Source organism: Prionailurus viverrinus, chromosome D1 (genome assembly GCF_022837055.1).
Source record: "Prionailurus viverrinus isolate Anna chromosome D1, UM_Priviv_1.0, whole genome shotgun sequence".
NCBI classification, from domain to species: domain Eukaryota; kingdom Metazoa; phylum Chordata; class Mammalia; order Carnivora; family Felidae; genus Prionailurus; species Prionailurus viverrinus.
The window spans coordinates 71,156,503-71,175,755 of record NC_062570.1 but is presented as its reverse complement, the minus strand read 5'-3'; the positions used below and the strand labels follow the sequence as shown (position 1 = coordinate 71,175,755).

Sequence of the window (19,253 nt, the reverse complement as noted above, 5' to 3'; positions counted from 1 at the left end):
TTGAATTTTTATGTGTCTTTACATTTAAAGTGGGTTTCTTATAGATAATATATATTTAGGTCATGTTTTTTGATCTACTTTAACAATAGACATCTTTTTTTATATGTATTTATTTTTGAGAGAGAGAGAGAGTGAGTGGGGGAGGTGCACAGAAAGAAAGAGGGAGGCAGAGGATCCAAAGCGGGCTCTGTGCTGACAGCCCCCAGTGCGGGGCTCCAACCCATCAACCATGAGATCATGACCTGAGCTGAAGTCAGACTCTTAACCGACTGAGCCATGCAGGCACCCCCAACAATATAGGTCTTTTAATTAGTACATTTAGACCACTGGTGTTCAGAATGATTACTGATACAGTTGGATTAACATCTATCATATCTATTACTGTTTTCTATTTGTTGTCCTTGTTCTTTGTTCCTATTTTTGTTTTCTACTCTTCTTCTGTTTTTGTGGTTTTGAGAATTTTTATCATTCGACTTTCTCTCTTTTCTCAGAATATCAGTTATACTTCTTTTTCAATTTTTTTTTTTTTTAAATGTTTATTTGTGTTGGAGAGACAGAGAGAGACAGAGCACGAGCCGGGGAGGGGCAGAGAGAGAGGGAGACACAGAATCCGAAGCAGGCTCCAGACTCTGAGCTGTCAGCCCAGAGCCCGACGCGGGGCTCGAACTCACGAACTGCGAGATCATGACCTGAGCGAAGTCGGACGCTTAACCGACTGAGCCACCCAGGCGCCCCCTTCTTTTTCAATTTTTAATGGTTGCCCTAGAGTTTGCAATATACATTTTACATCTAACCCAAGTTCACTTCCAAATAACATTACACCACTTCACAGATACCTTATAATTATGAGTACCTTATGATAGTAAAATAACCCCAATTCCTCTGTCCCTTGTATCATTGCTGTCATTCATTTATATATATGCATATATACACATACATAAAATACACATATGCACATATAATTGAATACATTGTTGCTATCATTATTCTAAACTACTATCTGTTAGATCAAATAAAAAGAAAAATAAAAGCTTTTAATTTTACCTTCACTTATGCCTTCTTCAGTGCTCTTCCTTTCTTTATGTAGATCTGAGTTTCTGACCTACACTACTATTCTTCTCTTTAGAGAACTTCTTTTAACATTTCTTGTACATCAGGTCTACTGGCAATGAGTTCCCTCAACTTTTGTCTGAAAAAGTCTTTACTTTCCTTCACTTTTGGAGGATAATTTCAAAGGGTACAGAATTCTAGGTTGGCGTTCTTTTGGTTTTTTTCCTCACAATAAATGTTTCATTCTACTCACATGGTTTCTGAGGAGAAGTTTCATGTCATTATTATTTTGTTCTTTTATATGTAAGATGTTTTTTTTTCCTTCTGGCTTCTTTAATGATTTTTTTTCATCTTTAAATTTCTGTAATTTGAAAACAATATGCCTAGGTATTGTTCTTTTGGCATTTATCCTGTTTGGTGTTCTGTGAGCTTCCTGGATCTATGGTTTGGTGTCTGATACTAATTTGAGACGATTCTCAGTCATTATTGTTTCAAATATTTCTTCTATTCCTTCTCTTTTTTTTTTAATTAAAAAATTTTTGATATGAAATTTATTGTCAAATTTGTTTCCATACAACACCCAGTGCTCATCCCAACAGGTGCCCTCCTCAATGCCCATCACCCACCCCCCTCTCCCTCCCACCCCCCACCAAACCTCAGTTTATTCTCAGTTTTTAAGAGTCTCTTATGGTTTGGCTCCCTCCCTCTCTAACTTTTTTTTTCCTTCCCCTCCCCCACAGTCTTCTGTTAAGCTTCTCAGGATCCACATAAGAGTGAAAACATATGGTATCTTTCTCTGTATGACTTCCTTCTCACTTTCTTCTCTTTCTGGTATTCCTTTTGTATTTGCCCCACAGTCCTTGGGTATTTGATTCTGCTTTTTCAATCTTTGTTCTCTTTTTCAGTTTTGAAGATTTCTCATGCTCAAGCTAAGACAGTCTTTCCTCAGTTGCATCCAGCCTACTGATGAGCCTGTTAAAGGCACTCTTCGTTTCTGTTACAATGCTTTTTATCAAGAGCGTTTATTTTTGTTTTGTTATTTTAGGACTTCCACCTCTCTGCTTACACTGCCCATCCATTCTTGCATGTTGTCTACTTAATCAATTAGAGCCCTTGGCATACTAATCATAGTTGTTTTAAATTCCTAATCTGGTAATTCCAACATCCCTATCTGATTCTGAAAAATTTCTGTCTATCCAAATTGTGTCTTTCACCTTTTGGTATGCCTTACCATTTTAAGAAGTGCCAGGACATACCTGGTAAAAGAAGCTACCGTAAATAGGTCTTTAATAATGGTGCTGAGGTGTGAGGGGAGTAAGTGTTCTATAGTCCTGTGATCAGGTCTCAGTCTTTCAGTGTGAATCTGGATCTGCAACTATTCAGGTTAGTTTAGGTAGTTCTATATTTTATCCCTGAATTCCTAGTGCCTAACAAAGTACCTGGCATATAGTGGCTGTTTAAAAAGTGTTTATGAATGAATGAGCAAACAGTCAATTAATGCTCAATCCAAATTGCTTAGTCATGTTAATTTACAACATATAAATGGCATTCAAAACCAGCTCTAAATGTATAATGAGAAAATTCTGTAGTACCATGTACTTTGAGACCTCCCACATTTAAATCATAAAGAATGATTTCTTACCAGCTCTTCTTAGACCTATATGGTGAGTTAGGGATACGGAAGATGACCTTTGCTTCGGCATTGTCAGTAGATTTGAACTTAAAGGTCCATTTAGATAGGATCCTTGACTAAAAGGGAAAGATAACAAATTAAGAATGTTAAAGCCATGGGAAATTTCCTCTTTTTTTTATTCATGGTCTTCAGTTCAACTAGGAAATACCTGCTTATACAGAATTTAGACATCTATCTAGTTGCTTAAAGGCCTAAAGCAGGAGCCAGCAAATGTTTTCTATAAAGGACCAAGTAGTAAATAAATACTTTTAGCTTCGCAGGCCACAAGGTCTCCACTGCAACTACTTAACTCTGCCATTGCAGCATAAAAGCAACCACAGATAATAATAAATACAACTGTGTTTCAATATAATTTAATTTGCAAAAACAGCTATGGACCACATTAGGTCCACAGGCTGTAGTTTGCTGAACCCTGGTATAAAGCAGGTTATCAATATCATCTGGAGGACTTCTTAGAACACAGACTGCTAGTTCTACCTCCAGGGTTTCTGATTCAGTAGGTCTGGCGTAGGGCCAGTAATCTGCATTTCTAATAAGTTCACAGATGATGCTGACATTGCTGGGTCCAGGGACCTCACTGAGAATCACTGGCTAACATATACAGTTTTCACTCTCTTCTGTTCCCTCTCTTCACAGATATCGATTACCCCCTAACTCAGTCATTTCCTATAACTGAAATATTTACTATAGGTTTTAGGGCTCTTATAAAGAAATTAAATGTAGGTTGGCAATCACACAGTACAGCCATGCGATGTATAAAATGCAACTTAAAATAAAATATATTTGAAAGCTTCCCAGTGCCAAGCGTGTAGCAAGGACACCATAAATTTTACCTTCTTTTTCTTCAATATTCACCGTTTTCTTTTGTCAGTAAACTCCTGGTGAGGGCACGTGGACACAGGCTCCAGGGCAGATCTAGATTCTCTCCTTCTCACTCGGTACTTTTTAGTACAGCCCAAGTTCTCAATAAGCTCTTCCCCAACTGCTTCATCTTTCCTGCACCTCCCTACCCATTACTGCAGGAAGGCCCATTTCTTCTGTGACTTAAAGGTTTTGGTTCATGTCTCCATTACAAATTCATCCACAATGTATTATAATTTCACTGCTTACAGATTCTTTTCCCTCATTAATTTGTGATTCTTTTTAGGGGCTATAAAGACGTATCTCTGCATTGACAGTGGAGATAGCACAGTGCCTGATAAACGTGTTCAACAGTTATTTGCGGAATAAGTGAATGCTCTTTTCTTTAGGTTCCTAGTCTCAATTTTTTAGAGAACAGGTCACTTTTGCTCCCCAACTCTGAGTGGATGGACTCTTTTTCTTTTACCAACTCCTGCCTTGAGCCTCTCCTTGGACCTTTTTCTAAAATCTAGTTTCTTCTATATCCCCAAGGGAGAAAAAAAAATCTGTACTATAGAAACATAAGGCATGTAAAATTAGTTAGAACCATTTCACTAAAACTTCCTTGTTGACATTAACAAAAATTATAACAAAAGCACTATTTTGAGTATTTATTATGTACCATTCATTGTTTTATGTCGTTTACATACTTTATCTTTTCTAGTCTCCTATATGACAGACAAGGAAACTGAGGCTTGAAGAGGCTAAGTAATGTCCCCCAATTCATACAGCTAAAATTCACAGTGGCAGAACTAAAATTCAATCTCCAATTTCTTTGACTCTAAATGGAGAAAGCATTTACTCTCTACCTATTTTTAAAAAACGTTTATTTTGAGAGAAAAAGAGAAAGCACACGTGCGAGCCAGGGAGAGGCAGAGAGAGAGGGAGACAAAGAATCTGAAGAAGGCTCCATATCCTTAGTGCAGAGCCCAGCATGGGGCTTGAACTCACGAACCATGAGATCATGACCGGAGCTGGAACCAAGAGTCTGACACTCAACTGACTGAGCCATCAGGTGCCCCTCTACCTGTATTTTTAAAAGGTCTTCCCAGGGGCGCCTGGGTGGCTCAGTCGGTTGAGCATCCGACTTCGGCTCAGGTCATGATCTCATGGTTCATGAGTTTGAGCCCCACATTGGGCTCTGTGCTGACAGCTCAGAGCCTGGAGCCTGCTTCGGATTCTGTGTGTCCTTCTCTCTCTCTGCCCCTCCCCCGCTCATGCTCTGTCTCTCAAAAATAAATATATGTTAAAAAAAGTTTTTTTAATTAAAAGGTCTTCCCACACCTTCCACAAAATAATTCTCATTCTATCTTGGTGTGTTTCTCCATCTGTAAAATTAGAGTTTTAGAAGTAAGGAGTTTTAAATTAACATCCAGCTGTTGGAGTCTATCATATTTTATTCTCAAGCCAGTAGTAATGATGATTTGTTGATGATGTCACAAAAAGAGACAATATTCAAATAATACCACCCAATAAACTCATGTCCCTGCTAATGCTCAATCATTCTTTGTATTTGAGTACTCCTTGCTTATGCGTGGAGTTGGGGAGATTGAGAAAGGGCAGTAACAGTACCGCTCAGGGCAATATTCAACCAAAAATTTGTGTGCTCTACTGAAATTTACTTTCTGGTTAATATTCAAAACAAAGATAGGACTTTTTCCTTTTAAAAACAGACCCACTGCACTGTTCCATAGCTTTCTACCTTGATCCAGGGCCTTCTAATAATTGAAGTATACCATACGTTCAGTTAGCTGTTCAGAATTGAGAGGTACAGGTCAAATTACAAGTTTTCACCTACTTTCAGAATTGTCTCATTAATTCCTAGCCTCAAACCAGATAAATATACATTCCAATGAGATTACATAAAACAATCCTGAAGAAAACAGGGGACAAGAAGGATAGGAGTCCCAAAGATTATCAATAGTTGGTAGGAGGATGATTAAAGTCAGACTTAGGAATCATTACAAAAGAATGCCAAAAGTTATGGTCACAGAGTTAAGTGATATGTTAAGAATTGATTTTTAGATAACCCATGCCAATTACCTTGGTAAGATTTATATCAATGTGTGTGTGTGTGTGTGTGTGTGTGTGTGTGTGTGTGTGAGAGAGAGAGAGAGAGAGACAGAGAGAGAGAGAGACAGAGAGAGAGAGAGAGAGAGAGAGAGAGAGAGAAGCAGCAACTATATAAACTTGTTGGCTGTATGATGTCTATATTTGGAGCTATTAAGAAACTGAGTGAGGGGAGACCATTCGCCCTCTTGAATCTCTGTAGTTCAAATAGGGTCCAGGCACTGGTATAAATCCCTAATAAATTATGAGACACAGAATTGAGAAGCTGGTTCCCTAGTACATTATTTAGGAAATATAGTTCCTAACAAGTTATTAGATTTAATTACAGAGAAGTTATGGAGACAAATGATGAATAGGGGACTAGGTTAAAGGCAAATCTCTTTAGTGTAGAGTAACTATAGTTGATAGTCCATGCAGTTTTGGGACATGACTTGCCTATTTTTCCCCAGGGAAAGTCTGTTGAAAGAAAGTGAGCTGTGGGGGCACCTGGGTGGCTCAGTCTGTTAAGAATTTGACTCTTGATTTTGGCTCAGGTCATGATCTCACAGTTTGTGAGATCGAGTCCCACGTTGGGCTCTGCACTGACATTGTGGAGCCTGCTTGGGGTCTTCTCTCTCCCTCTCTGTCTGCCCCTCCTCTGTTCATACGTGCTCAAATAGAAATAAACTTAAAAAAAATTTTTTTTAAAAAGGAAGGGAGCTGTGAGGTCTGAATATGTGTTCTGTTTGTCCACAGGGAGGGCTGGGTCCTAGCAGTCAGTCCAAAGATACAAGTTTAGCCATTTTTTAACCATAGCTACTAATACTGGAACTCAGAGATGCATAATCCAATTGTCAGCTAACCCACATTTCCTGGAACTTCCTGACCAGCGAACCTTCATCCTAGGTCTGAAACTTAAGCAGAAGTCACCATCAACCATCACAATATAATACGAACACCTTACTCCTGCAAGATGCTTGTTAGGCAGCTGTTTATCTTCAAGATCCATTTTACTGCAATCCCAAACTCATCACAGTAATCAAGCAGGCCTCAGAAGAGCAGTAATGACTAACACATGGTTGAAAGTGAAAGTGCCATGAAAGGCAAAGAAAAGGTGTTAAGGAGATTCAGAGGTGAAACAGATTGCTTCTCCTTGGAAACTGAGGGAGGAGGGTATCAGGGTGTTATTCTTAAGAGGTCACATCTGAGCCCAATCTTGAATGCTGTAGAAGCATGAGGCCGAGAAGACCTGTTCAAGGTAGAGAGAACAACTGCAGGAGTGTTGTGGGGAGCATAGAAGCAGAGGAACAGAGAGAATAGCAAATTGTTAAGCTTGACTGGAATTTCAGATAAATAGAGAAAGATGGACATATTTTGGTTTTGTAAAACAATGGCCCTCTTAATTAAAATCTGAAGTCCTTTAACAGGTGAACTTTAAGAGGTGAAGTCTTGAGGGCAGGTAATGCAGTGGCTGCTCAAACGTGACTAGCCCTTCTTCCTGGTGGTTTTCTTCCCTTGGATTCTGTTTATCACAGCTACTGTACAGTTTATAACACTTCACTTTTTTCTCCAGACAAAGCATGAAGAAAAGCAAAATTAAATCCTATATTACTCTGCACTCAAACAAGGTGGGGCTGCAAACTGTAATCCAACTCAATTTTCAAATGTGTTAGACAAAAAACGAAATTATCAGGAAAGTTCAAGGAAGAGTCTAACAGGAGTCACATGCCTGTTGTTTTCACCTAGAGAGCTTTCCAAGTCACTCTTCTGGTCACGTTTTTTGCAAGACTGCTCCTATCTTTCACATTGTTTCATTTTTGCAAGTAAGGGTGCAGCTTTGTCATGAGGGAATAACAGGGTTTCAGATCCCAGGCTAGGAAGTTGGGCACTATTCTACAGGCATCCGTTAAGGGTCAAAAAACTTAATGATCAGAAAAACTGTATAATCAAGGTTTCATTTAAGGAAGAATTGTCGTGGAAGGGTAGGAGATGGAACAGGCAGTGAAGGATATTAGAAATGGAAAGGTCAATTAAGAGGAAAATTCAGGAGCGCCTGGAGGGCTCAGTTGGTTAAGCCACTGACTTCAGCTCAGGTCATGATCCTGCAGTTTGTGAGTTCGAGCCCCGCGTCGGGCTCTGTGCTGACAGCTCAGAGCCTGGAGCCTGCTTCGGATTCTGTGTCTCCCTCTCTACCCCTCCCCTGCTCACACTGTGTCTGTCTCTCAATGATAAATAAATGTTTACAAAACAAGAGAGGATAATTCAATAGCCCATGTAAAGAGATATAAAGCATGAAACAGTATAAAGTGATAAAGGAGAAGAGGGAACAGAAAGGAAAAGAGACACAGAGACAGACCTGACAACAGGTATCTACAGGACAAGGTAAGAGGATGCAAACACCAAGTTTTCTAGCTAAATCCATTTTCTAAAGCAACCACTAAGTGAGAGGGTAGCAGCATTGTGTCAGGAAATGAGGGCAGAAAAACAGTAACATGAAAACGTTACTGGAGAGATGAGAAATTTGGTTTTGGTCACAGCTTTAGGGAATGAGAGGTTCAATACTGGAATCATGTTGAAAGCATAGTCAGAGTCATTTAAAATCACAGTCAGAGAAGCTAGCATCAAAATCCAAAGCTGTGTTCAAATCAAGATTCAAAAATGTAGGACATGTGGGGTGCGCCTGGGTGGCTCAGTAGGTTAAGCGTCTGACTCTTGATTTCGGTTCAAGTCATGATCTCACAGTTTGTGAGATGGGGCCCTGCACTGGGCTCTGTGCTGACAGCACAGAGCCTGCTTAAGATTCTCTCCCTCCCTCTCTGCACCTTCCCGACTTGCTCTCTCTCTCAAAATAAATAAATAAACTTTTAAAAAAATCTTTAAATTTAGAAAAAAAATGTAGGATATGTGACCTCAGTTCTAGAGTATTCCAACAAAGTCAAAATGAATGCCTTGTGATTCTGGATTCACATGTCTATTTGGTTTGAGCTACTAAAGCCTAAAGGTTCCTGAACAAGAAATTACCATACATGAAAGACTGATAGCTATGCTATCTATCTAATATGATTGCCATACATATTACCACCAATTACTTTATTCTCCAAGTTTCTAAATCTTTCGTGAGGCACATGGCTTTGTTTTAATGAGAGTTAAGTAATTACATTGAATCTGCGTACGTTTACCTCTTTTATGAACATTTCTCAGAGTTAATTTTCTTTGGACCATGTTTCTATTTTAATATCAATCATCTTAAGTCAGCAGGATAAAAGTGACCTTAACTCACTGTATCACATTTAATTGCAAATGTACTGCTATTACATCAGTGTGATTTTGAAGGATTAAAAAGCAATCATTTTCATCATTCTGTTTCAAGCCAAACAATATTCTCAAGATGATGTTCCCTGTGGTTAAGAAATATGTTGTATTTTCAGTTCCCAATATCACTGACTTCCCCATATCCTGCTTCCATTAAAAAACAACAACGACAACAACAACAACAAAAATAAGACCATTATGTTTAGGTTCTGGGCAAGTGTTGAACCAAAGCTCATTTTCCTTTACCATACTCTGTAATTCAACCCATTCCTGTTTCATGTATCATTTCATTCAATTTTTCCTTTATAAAAAAAGGAGCTCATTTACTTGAATACATTATAGAAAATTCAAATTAATAAATCCTGCAAGAATCTGGAAAATTACAATTATCTGATCACATTTCCTATATAAACGTTAACACCACTTTTAACTGATAAATCAGTATGATCCAATCCTGCCATCTACTGTTTCAAATGTGTAACTCTACAGCTCAAGCTAAACAAAGTGCTCAATACTAACAGTGGTTTAGCAGAAACTTTACCCTAATTCCAATTTTTAAAAAAAAAAAATTTTTTTAATGTTTATTTATTTTTGAGAGAGAGAGAGAGACAGAGACAGAGCGGCAGAGAGAGAAGGAGACACAGAATCAAAACAGCTCCAGGTTCTGAGCTGTCAGCACAGAGCCCGATGCGGGGCTCGAACTCACGAACCGTGAGATCATGACCTGAGCCGAAGTCGGCCGCGTAACTGACAGCCACCCAGGTGCCCCTAATTCCAATTTTGTTAACACAGTGAGATCACTGACTACATAGAACTTCATAACTCACACATGAGATCACTAGGTCTCCTGGCTTTTAAAAGACAAAGTATTGACTCCTTTGTTATGAGGGTAGATGGGTATGTTTACATTCAGAAAATTTCAGCTCCTGCATTTTCCCACCTTCCTTGAGCTACCGTTACTGATGCCCTTCATGTGTAGGATTAGCACCGTTTAGTTCCAAGTAAATCCTCAAGCGAGTACAGAATATATTAGTAGTCTTAGTTCTCCAGCAGGAACAAGAGTTTTGCTACCTTGTATCTAACATCGGTGATGAGCCCTGGAAATGTGCTCTTCCGTTAACAAGTCGGTAGCTCTGTTGACCTTCCTTTGGATACCATGCACTGGACCTGTGTGATTGCCCCTACAACGGTCACAGATACCGATTTAAAACCTTTCCCGCTTCCCGTCCTAAACTGACCCTGGTTTCCTTAAACTGCCTCCCTGATTCACGTTCTTAAGGCCCCAGCATGCCTTGTACCCAACGTACTTAACTTTTCAGAGAAGACACATTAGCTTCTTTTTACGAATCAGTTTCGCTATTATGCCTTATTACTACCCATGCTGTCCTACATCTAAAATACTTCAACTGTTCCTTTCTGCTTTAGTTATTTCAAACTTCATTCAACAGAAACAAAGTGGGTGTATTTGACTCAAATTTCTTTAAAAGACTGGGGATTGTACCTTGAAATGCCAAACTCTTGGTGTGGCCTTTTGCCATTACTGCGTTCCCACCGGGACGACGACTGTTCAATAGGTGGCAGACCGGAAGTTCCAGGGCTCCTCCTCAGCTGGGGAGTCGGTAAGCTATTCCTACTGTGTAGTCCCTGTGGAATAATTTAACGATGATTAAAACTGTCACCCTTAGATATGCTGTGTATGTATTTTTAAAGATGACATGTAAAAATACCAATACACAGTAGATTTTTAGTATGTACAGGAGACACAGGACATTTTATCTTGAAGATATGTCAGATTTACTCCAAATTTTACATTCTATACTATTGTTCTATTTAGTGTTCCTCCCATTAAACAATGGTTTCTGAACTCCCTACAATTTTACTAGATCTTTATTCTTTTGTACATTTTACTCCTAGTTTCATGAGAAATAAATACTTGACAATTTAAAAAGGAGGTATGAAAGATTTACCCTGAAAAACAATTTCAGAGGACAAGCTTAGGATCAGGCACCATAAGCCCTAGATCCTAAACCCTTTCTATTTTCAATACAATGCTGAAGTATATAGGGTTAACCTGGAGAAACTGAAAGATTCAGAACTACCTTTTCAATTAGCAATTAAATTCAGAACACCATTAGCATTACTAGTTTACCTTAGTTTTTGAAAATATTCTAAATTGATCTAAATGTTCAATTAGCCAAAGTATTCTATTTTTTACCACTGTAAAGAGGTGTTTTATTGCTTCTTCTGAATTTCCCCCATCAGCAGATACTGAAACCATCTCAGAGAGCTAAATATCTCTTATATTTAAGTTTTCCCAAGGATGTTGATTTTGTAAAGGTTCATAGTTACTTAGACTCATAGTGAAAAAGTTCTTTGTGTTACAATCCTTCCTGGCTATAACTTAGGTCCATATAGTCTTTCTTAGTTCTTAACACACATATATAAGACATTTATATTAAATTATCTTTTATAATTCCTTTTTCCTTACTAATTACTTTTTTATAAATGCTGTTGTTCTTTTCTGGAGTATCAGGTTTTTCTATTCTTTTTCAAAAGCAGAGACCAATTAGATATGAAATTCAAGTAAGAAGTTTAAAGAACACAAAGAAATATGGTTTACTTCCTGGTTCTTACAGGACTTACTCCTATCAGTAGATTCCAGTACCAAAAATAAGCCTGATTAACTAAAATGTTCAGGAAATGAGGCATTTAGGCATCCTGTTTAATTAATATTATTGTTTCAAATGTTTCTAAAATGTACTAGTACACTTTTTTTTTCACACAGTAAGCACAGTAACAAACATAATATTGATATCAATAAGATTTTTCTGATTAAGATTTTTAAGAATCACTATTTTTAAAAATTGCTCTCTGTTAACTATACTTCAATAAAAAAAAGAAAAAAGTTACTATTCTAAACATCAAATGTCAATGGAAAATATAAAGGAATAGCAACATATCAAGTGAAGACTAACTCAAGAATACATAGAGTTATTTTATTGAATTTATTATTATCACTTTTTGATGCTTGTCATTAACCTGTTCCTCATAAGTAGAGTGCTAAAAAGAATGTCATGTAACTATGTACCATTGTTAATTGGATTCTGATGAAGGCAGGTATTTTTTAAAAATAAAAGCATCACATAAGCAAAACAAAATAAAAGCATCACATAGCCACCTCTGATCTGGATTTGCAATCAGTAATTATCAAACTTTTGCCCTAATTGGGCTTGCTTAATTTTTCAACACTTCTACACCCTAATGCTGGGAACACAGTGAAATTAATTATCAAAATCCTTCCAAAACCATATTTAACTTTTTCTAAGCTCCATATACACTATTACAATGAAAATTTAACTGCTTTGAATTTTATCTTGTCTTCATTAGTTTACCTGTAGAATAAAGTAGTTAATCTAGAACAATCTCTAAAATGTTTTTATTTCTAAAGTTTATGATGTTAGCTATCAACAAAGACATTGAAAGCATTCTAAACAAGCATAACGTATACCTTAGAATAGTACTTATTATTTCTTAAAGAAAATTGTATTTTGAAGCATTGATATTTAAAGAAAAATTCATCCAATATCTAATTCTGGAAAAATCAATGTCTGTTGGGTTATAGCAATCTCTAGTGGGTAAAGGGGTGGAAAAACAGACCCCAAAAAATGTGAAAGTCAATTTAAAATAATGTTATGTAATTCAGAGAAATGAATATTATAATGATCAATTCTTTGGGGTTCAACAAGAACAATTTCGAGATCCTAAATAATACAATAAATTAATGACATGATTTGACTACTAGTTTGTTATATAAGCCTGGAATTAAATTTGTGTGGGTTTTTTTTTCTGCTTTTTAAGAAACAATAATGACAATGATAAATAGTTGTAACCAAAAAAGTCATAACTGCTGATTAGAATAATTTAGAATAAAAGCTGAATATTCATTTAGAAATATTTGAGATTTATAACTACCTCTAAAGTCCCAAACAGCTCAATATACTGTACAAAAAAGCTGATCCTTGAAAAAGAAATTGTGTTTTATCTATGCTACAAAGGAGCAGTTTTAATTTGAAAACATCATTAAATGTGGTAAGTATAGGGCTGGCTGATTACTGTATCTTGACCTTGTGAAGTTTTCGATCTCCTTTCTCAGCTGGGTCCTCTACTTCCGAGCAGGGGTAAAATCCAGGAAATGGTGTGAGGGGATTAATCCTTGGCCTACAGGAACCTGAGAAAGCACCCATCAAGGAACTGATACTCCGCAGGGAAGAAATGACTTGTGGGGGAAGGGTTGGATCAATCAGAAGGTCTGACACCATATTGCGAGCCTCATTTAGCACTGAAAGATCAACTCCACTTCCACCTCCAGAATTCTAGAAAAGAAAAAAAAAAAAGGGAAAATTATATATTTGTTACAGAAAAACCTTAACGTTTAAGAAAAACTCTGTTTTAAGTCAATATACACATACGATATACAGCAGTTCTTCCGCTTACCTTACTCCCTCAGGAGACAGTCCAGCATAGTGACTAGGCCTTGTTGCAAAGACACTGGAGTTTGAAATCGACACTTTAATCCTACTTGTATGATTTTAGGCAAGTTATTCAACATCTGAATTTTTTAGTTTCTTTACCATAAAATGGAGATAGTAACATCTACCTAAGGCGAACGTGAGAGTTAAGACTGATAATACATGCAAAGCACATAAGGCAGAGTACAGGGCATATATTTAAAGTACAATATGGGAATGCAAGCTGGTGCAGCCACTCTGGAAAACAGTATGGAGGTTCCTCAAAAAATTAAAAATAGAACTGCCCTATGACCCAGCAATTACACTACTAGGCATTTATCCAAGGGACACAGGTGTGTTGTTTCAGAGGGACACATGCACCCCCATGTTTATAGCAGCGCTATCAACAATAGTCAAAGTACAGAAAGAGCCAAAATGTCCATCGATGGATGAATGGATAAAGAAGATGTGGTATATATACACAATGGAGTAATACTTGGCAATCAAAAAGAATGAAATCCTGCCATTTGCAACTACGTGGATGGAACTGGAGGGTATTATGCTAAGTGAAATTAGTCAGAAGAAGACAAAAATCATATGAATTCACTCATGTGAGGACTTTAAGAGACAAAACAGAAGAACATAAGGGAAGGGAAATAAAAATAATATAAGAACAGGGAGGGGGACAAAACAGAAGAGACTCATAAATATGGAGAACAAACTGAGGGTTACTGGAGGGGTTGTGAGAGAGGGGATAGGCTAATGGGAAGGGGCACTAAGGAATCTACTCCTGAAATCATTGTTGCACTATATGCTAACTAATTTGGATGTAAATTTTAAAAAATAAAAAATAAAATTAAAAACAACAACAAAAAACCACAGTATAAATAATGGAGCAAGGGCTTTGTACTGTATACAGTTAGACTCTTATCCTTGAGGCAAGTTGATAGGTTTTTCATTTTTGGATTTTTTATTTTAAGATTATCTTATTCTTTATTGGGTGACATTATGAATTAAGAACTAATTTGTAATGCAACTGTTACATGTAAGCTATTCAGTAAGTGCTGGTCTCCAAATAAATATTAGACTTTTCTTATTCTCCCCCTAAAGAATAAATAAATAAAGTGCAATAAGTAACAGTATAACCACTAATGTTACAGAAAATAAGAAGACAAAAAGACAGGAAAAACAGTGTCAGGGTTCAAAGAAGATAGTGATGATTTTGAACTAAATGGTTATCAAAAACTTCATGGAGGAGGTAACATCAGACTTGGCCTTAAAAAATAGATAGGGATGATATTTTTAAAATTTAGAACAAATATTTCATTGATGTATACATATGGTATGATTTTTACTTTTTGAAAATACATATATATGGTGTTCAACTCAATTACCCATAGAAATGAGTGCACTGATAGAACAGTGAATTAATGTTACTTTTGGTGTCCTTGTTATATCTTGAACTTACATTTGAGTGTGTCTGCAATTCATAATTATTGAACGCATTAAATGAGTTCACCAAGAAATGGTTTATTAGGCATCCTCAATACATTTTGGAAGTAAGAAATGTTATGAAAGTTAGAACAATAATTAAGTAAGATCTTTGCTCTTTGTGGAATTTTTTTTCCCTGTGAAGTATATTTTGTCTTCATTTTTATTTGAAAACATTTCTATTATTAGGGTACAGTCCAGCTATTTCTAGTATTTATAAATAAATATTTCCCTATACATGTCAAAACAGATAATTAAACATACTTTTGACAAATAGCTTCCCATAAATTTGAATTGCTGAACCAAAGTAAATGAACATGTTAAAATTTGGTCATTACCATAAAACTGCCCTCACATATGTTGGCTAAATCTATACTTCCACAAATTGTATATAACCGCATCTATTTTCCCACACCCAAATGAGAAATCTGATGATATCGGAGTTGGATGTTCCTGGTACAGATCATGTGTCATTTCTCTCCAGTTGCTTTCAAGTTCCTTTGTCTTTAGTTTTCAAACATTTCATTATGACACGGCTTGCAATAAAATTACTGGGGGGGGGGGTTCACATTTGGGAGTCACTCAGCTCCTCCAACTTGTAGGATTACGTTTTTTTGCAAAATTTGGGGAAGTTTTCAGCCATTATTTTTTTCAAATTTAAATTCCCTCTCTCCCTCCCTCCCTTCTCTTTCTTTCTCTCTCCCTCTCTCCCCTTCTTCCTCCCTCCCTCCTCACACTCAGACATGAATTTCAGATCTTTTATTATCCTTTAGGTCACGAAGGCTCTATTCATTTTGTTTGCATCTATTTTCTCTATGTTGTTCAAACTGGATAAATTCTATTGTTCTATCCTCCAGTTCACAGATTCTCTCCTCCGCCATCTCCACTCTGTTACTGAGCCCATTCAGCAAGTTTTGAATTTCCATTAACAGTTTTTTCAGTTCCATAATTTCCATTTCTCTCTTTTTTATAACTTCTACAGGCCTACCTTGGAGATGCTGCAGGTTTGGCTCCAGACTGCAACAGAACTAATATCACAATAAAGTGAGTCAAATGAATTTTCCAGTTTCCTAGTACATATAAATGTTTACAATGTACTGTAGTCTATTGTGTGTGCAAAGGTATTATGTCTAAGAAAATGTACATACCTTAAAAAACTTTATTGCTAGAAGCACTTGGGTGGCCCAGCTGGTTAAGCGTCTGACTCTTGATTTCAGCTCAGGTCATGATTTCACAAGTCATGAGTTCGAGCCCCACATTGGGCTCTGTGATGACAGGACGGAGCCTGCTTGAGATTGTCTCTCTCCCTCTCTCTCTGTCCATTCCCCACTCGTGCTCCTTCTCTAAATAAATAAACTTTAAAAGTACTTAAAAATACTTTATTGCTAAAAAATGCTAACCATTATCTGAGTTTTCATCAAGTCACAATCTTTTTGCTGGTGGGGGTCTTGGCTTTGATATTGATGGCTGCAGATTGATCAGGGTGGTAGCTGCTAAAGGTTGGGGTAGTTGTGGCAATTTCTTAAAATAAATGAAGTTTGCTGCATTCAACTGACTCTTCTTTTCACAAATGATTTCTCTGTAGCATGTGATGCTGTGTGACAGCATTTTAAAAAATGTTTAATGTTTATTTATTTTGGGGGACAGAGAGAGAGGGAGAAATAAGCAGGCTCCATGCTTTCAGCACAGAGCCTGATGTGGGGGCTCAGACTCACAAACCGTGAAATCATGACCTGAGCAGAAATCAAGAATTGGACACTTAACCAATTGAGCCACCCAGGCACCCCTGTGTGATAGCATTTTACCCACAGAACTCCTTTCAAACTTGGAGTCAACCCTCTCAAAATCTACTGTTGCTTTATCAAGTTTATGTAATGTTCTAAATCCTTTATTGTCATTTCAACAGTCTTCACAATATCCTCACCAGGAGTAGATTCCACCTCAAGGGACCACTTTCTTTGCTCAGTCCTAGGAAGCAACTCCTCATCTGTTGAAGTTTTATCATGAGATCACAGCAATTGAGTCACATCTTCAGGCTCCACTTCTAATTTTATTTCTCTTGCTATTTCTACCACGTGTAGTTACTTTCTCCACTGAAGTCTTTTTTTAATTTTTAAAAAATATTTATTTTTGAGAGAGAGACAGAGCACAAGCAGGGTAGGGGCAGAGAGAGAGGGAGACGCAGAATCCGAAGCAGGCCCCAGGCTTTGAGCCATCAGCAGACAGCCTGATGCAGAACTCAAACTCATGAACCAGGAGATCATGACCTGAGCCGAAGTTGGACGCTTAACAGACTGAGCCACCCAGGCTCCCTCCACTGAAATCTTGAATCCCTCGGAGTCATCTATGTGGGTCGGAATCAACTTCTTCCAAATTCTGGTTAATGTTGGTATTTTGATCTCTTCCTATGAGTCATAAATGCTCTTAAGGGCATCGAGAATGGTGAATCCTTTCCAGAAGGTTTTCAATTTTCTTTGCCCAAATCCAACAGAAAAATCACTATCCATGGCAGCTGTAGCCTTACAAAATGTAGTTCTTAAATAATGAGACTTGAAAAGTCAAAAGTACTCCTTGCTCCATGGGCTACAGAATGGATGTTGTGTTAGCAGACAAGAAAACATCAATCTTGTTGCACATCTCCATCAGAGCTCTTGGGTGATCAGGTGCATTGTCAATGAGCAGCAATCTCTGAATCTTTTTTTTTTTTTCCTGAGCAGTCTGTCTCAAAACTGGGCTTACGATGTTCGATAAACCATGCTGTACATATATGTGCTTTGCTGTTCCATTTACACAGCAGTGTCGGTTTAACATAATTTTTAAGGACCCTAAGATTTTCAGAATAGTAAATGACCACTGGCTTCAACATCAAGTCACCGTCTGCATTAGTCCCAACGAAAGAGTCCTTCAAAGGACTTGTCCTTTGAAGCTTTGAAGCTAGGCACTGACTTCTCCTCTCTGGCTGTGGAAATCCTACGTGTCATCTTCTTCCAAAAGAAGACTGTTTCACCTACATTGAAAATCTGTTGTTTACTGTAAGCACCTTCAATAATTATCTTAGCTAGATCTTCTGGAAAACCAGCTGAAGCTTCTACATCAGCACTCCCTTGAACTTTTATGTTATAGAGATGGCTTCCTTCCTTAAACCTCAGGAACCAACCTCTACTACTTTCAGACTTTTCTTCCACAGCTTCCTCACCTCTCTCAGCCTTCACAGAATTAAGGAGAGTTAGGGCCCTGCTCTGGATTAGGCTTTGGCTGATGGGACTATTGCGGCTGGTTTGATCTTCTATCCATACCACGAACACTTCCTCCGTATCACAGCAGTAAGGCTGTTTCACTTTCTTATCATTCACGTATTCACTGAAGTAGCACTTTGAATTGCCTTCAAGAACTTTTCCTTTGCATTCACAGCTTGAATGGATGATGCAAGAGGCCTAGCTTTAGGCCCATCTCAGCTTTCGATATGCTTTCCTCACTAAGCTTAATCACTTCTAGCTTTTGACTTAAAGTGAGAGATGTGTGGCACTTTCACTTGAACACTTAGAGGGCACTGCACGGTTATTAACTGACCTAATTTCAGTATTGTTGCATCTCAGGGAATAAGGAGGCCCAGGAGGAGAGAGATGGAGGAATGGACAGTCGGTGGAGCAGTCATGACACACACATTTATCAATTAAGCTTACCACCTTGCATGAGCATGATTCATGGCACCCCAGAACAATTACAATAGTAACACCAAAGATCACTGATCACAGATTACCATAAAAAGTATAATGATGAAAAAGTTTGAAATATTTTCACAATTACCAAAATGTGTTCAAAAAACATGAAGTGAACAAATGCTGTTGTTAAAACGGCAAAAATAAACTTGCCGATGCAGGATTGCTACAAACCTTCAGTTTGTAAAAAACACAGTATCTGCGAGGTGCAATAAAGTAAAACACAATAAAAGGGGATGTGTCTGTACTTTTGTTGTTGTTGTTGAGCTTTTCTATTTTGTATTTGTAATTGCTTGTTAGAACATTTGTATGATGGCTGCTTTAAAATTTGTCAGATAATTCCAAATCTGATTCAATTTGGTGTGAAGGGTTGATTGTCTTTTCTCACTCAAGTTGTGATTTTCCTGGTTCTTGGTGTAACAAGTGATTTTTTTTATTTTATCATCAACATTTTGGCTATTATCCTAGAAGACTGAGTCCTATTTAAATCTTTTGTATAAAGAGGCAGGCTCTTTGCTTCGATAAAGCACA

The 19,253-nt window shown here is 37.5% G+C and overlaps 1 protein-coding gene across 2 annotated transcripts in view; it reads right to left on the bottom strand.

The window, feature by feature from the left end:
• PDE3B (phosphodiesterase 3B) overlaps positions 1-19,253 on the bottom strand; it is a 173,981-nt gene that overhangs the window by 44,315 nt on the left and 110,413 nt on the right. For both annotated transcript variants that reach the window (XM_047876836.1, XM_047876835.1), the window contains exons 3-5: positions 13,129-13,377; positions 10,506-10,648; positions 2,693-2,799 (exon numbers count right to left, since the gene is read on the bottom strand). In XM_047876836.1, coding sequence (XP_047732792.1) covers positions 2,693-2,799; positions 10,506-10,648; positions 13,129-13,377 — 499 coding nt within the window. The remainder of the gene's footprint in view (positions 1-2,692; positions 2,800-10,505; positions 10,649-13,128; positions 13,378-19,253) is intronic.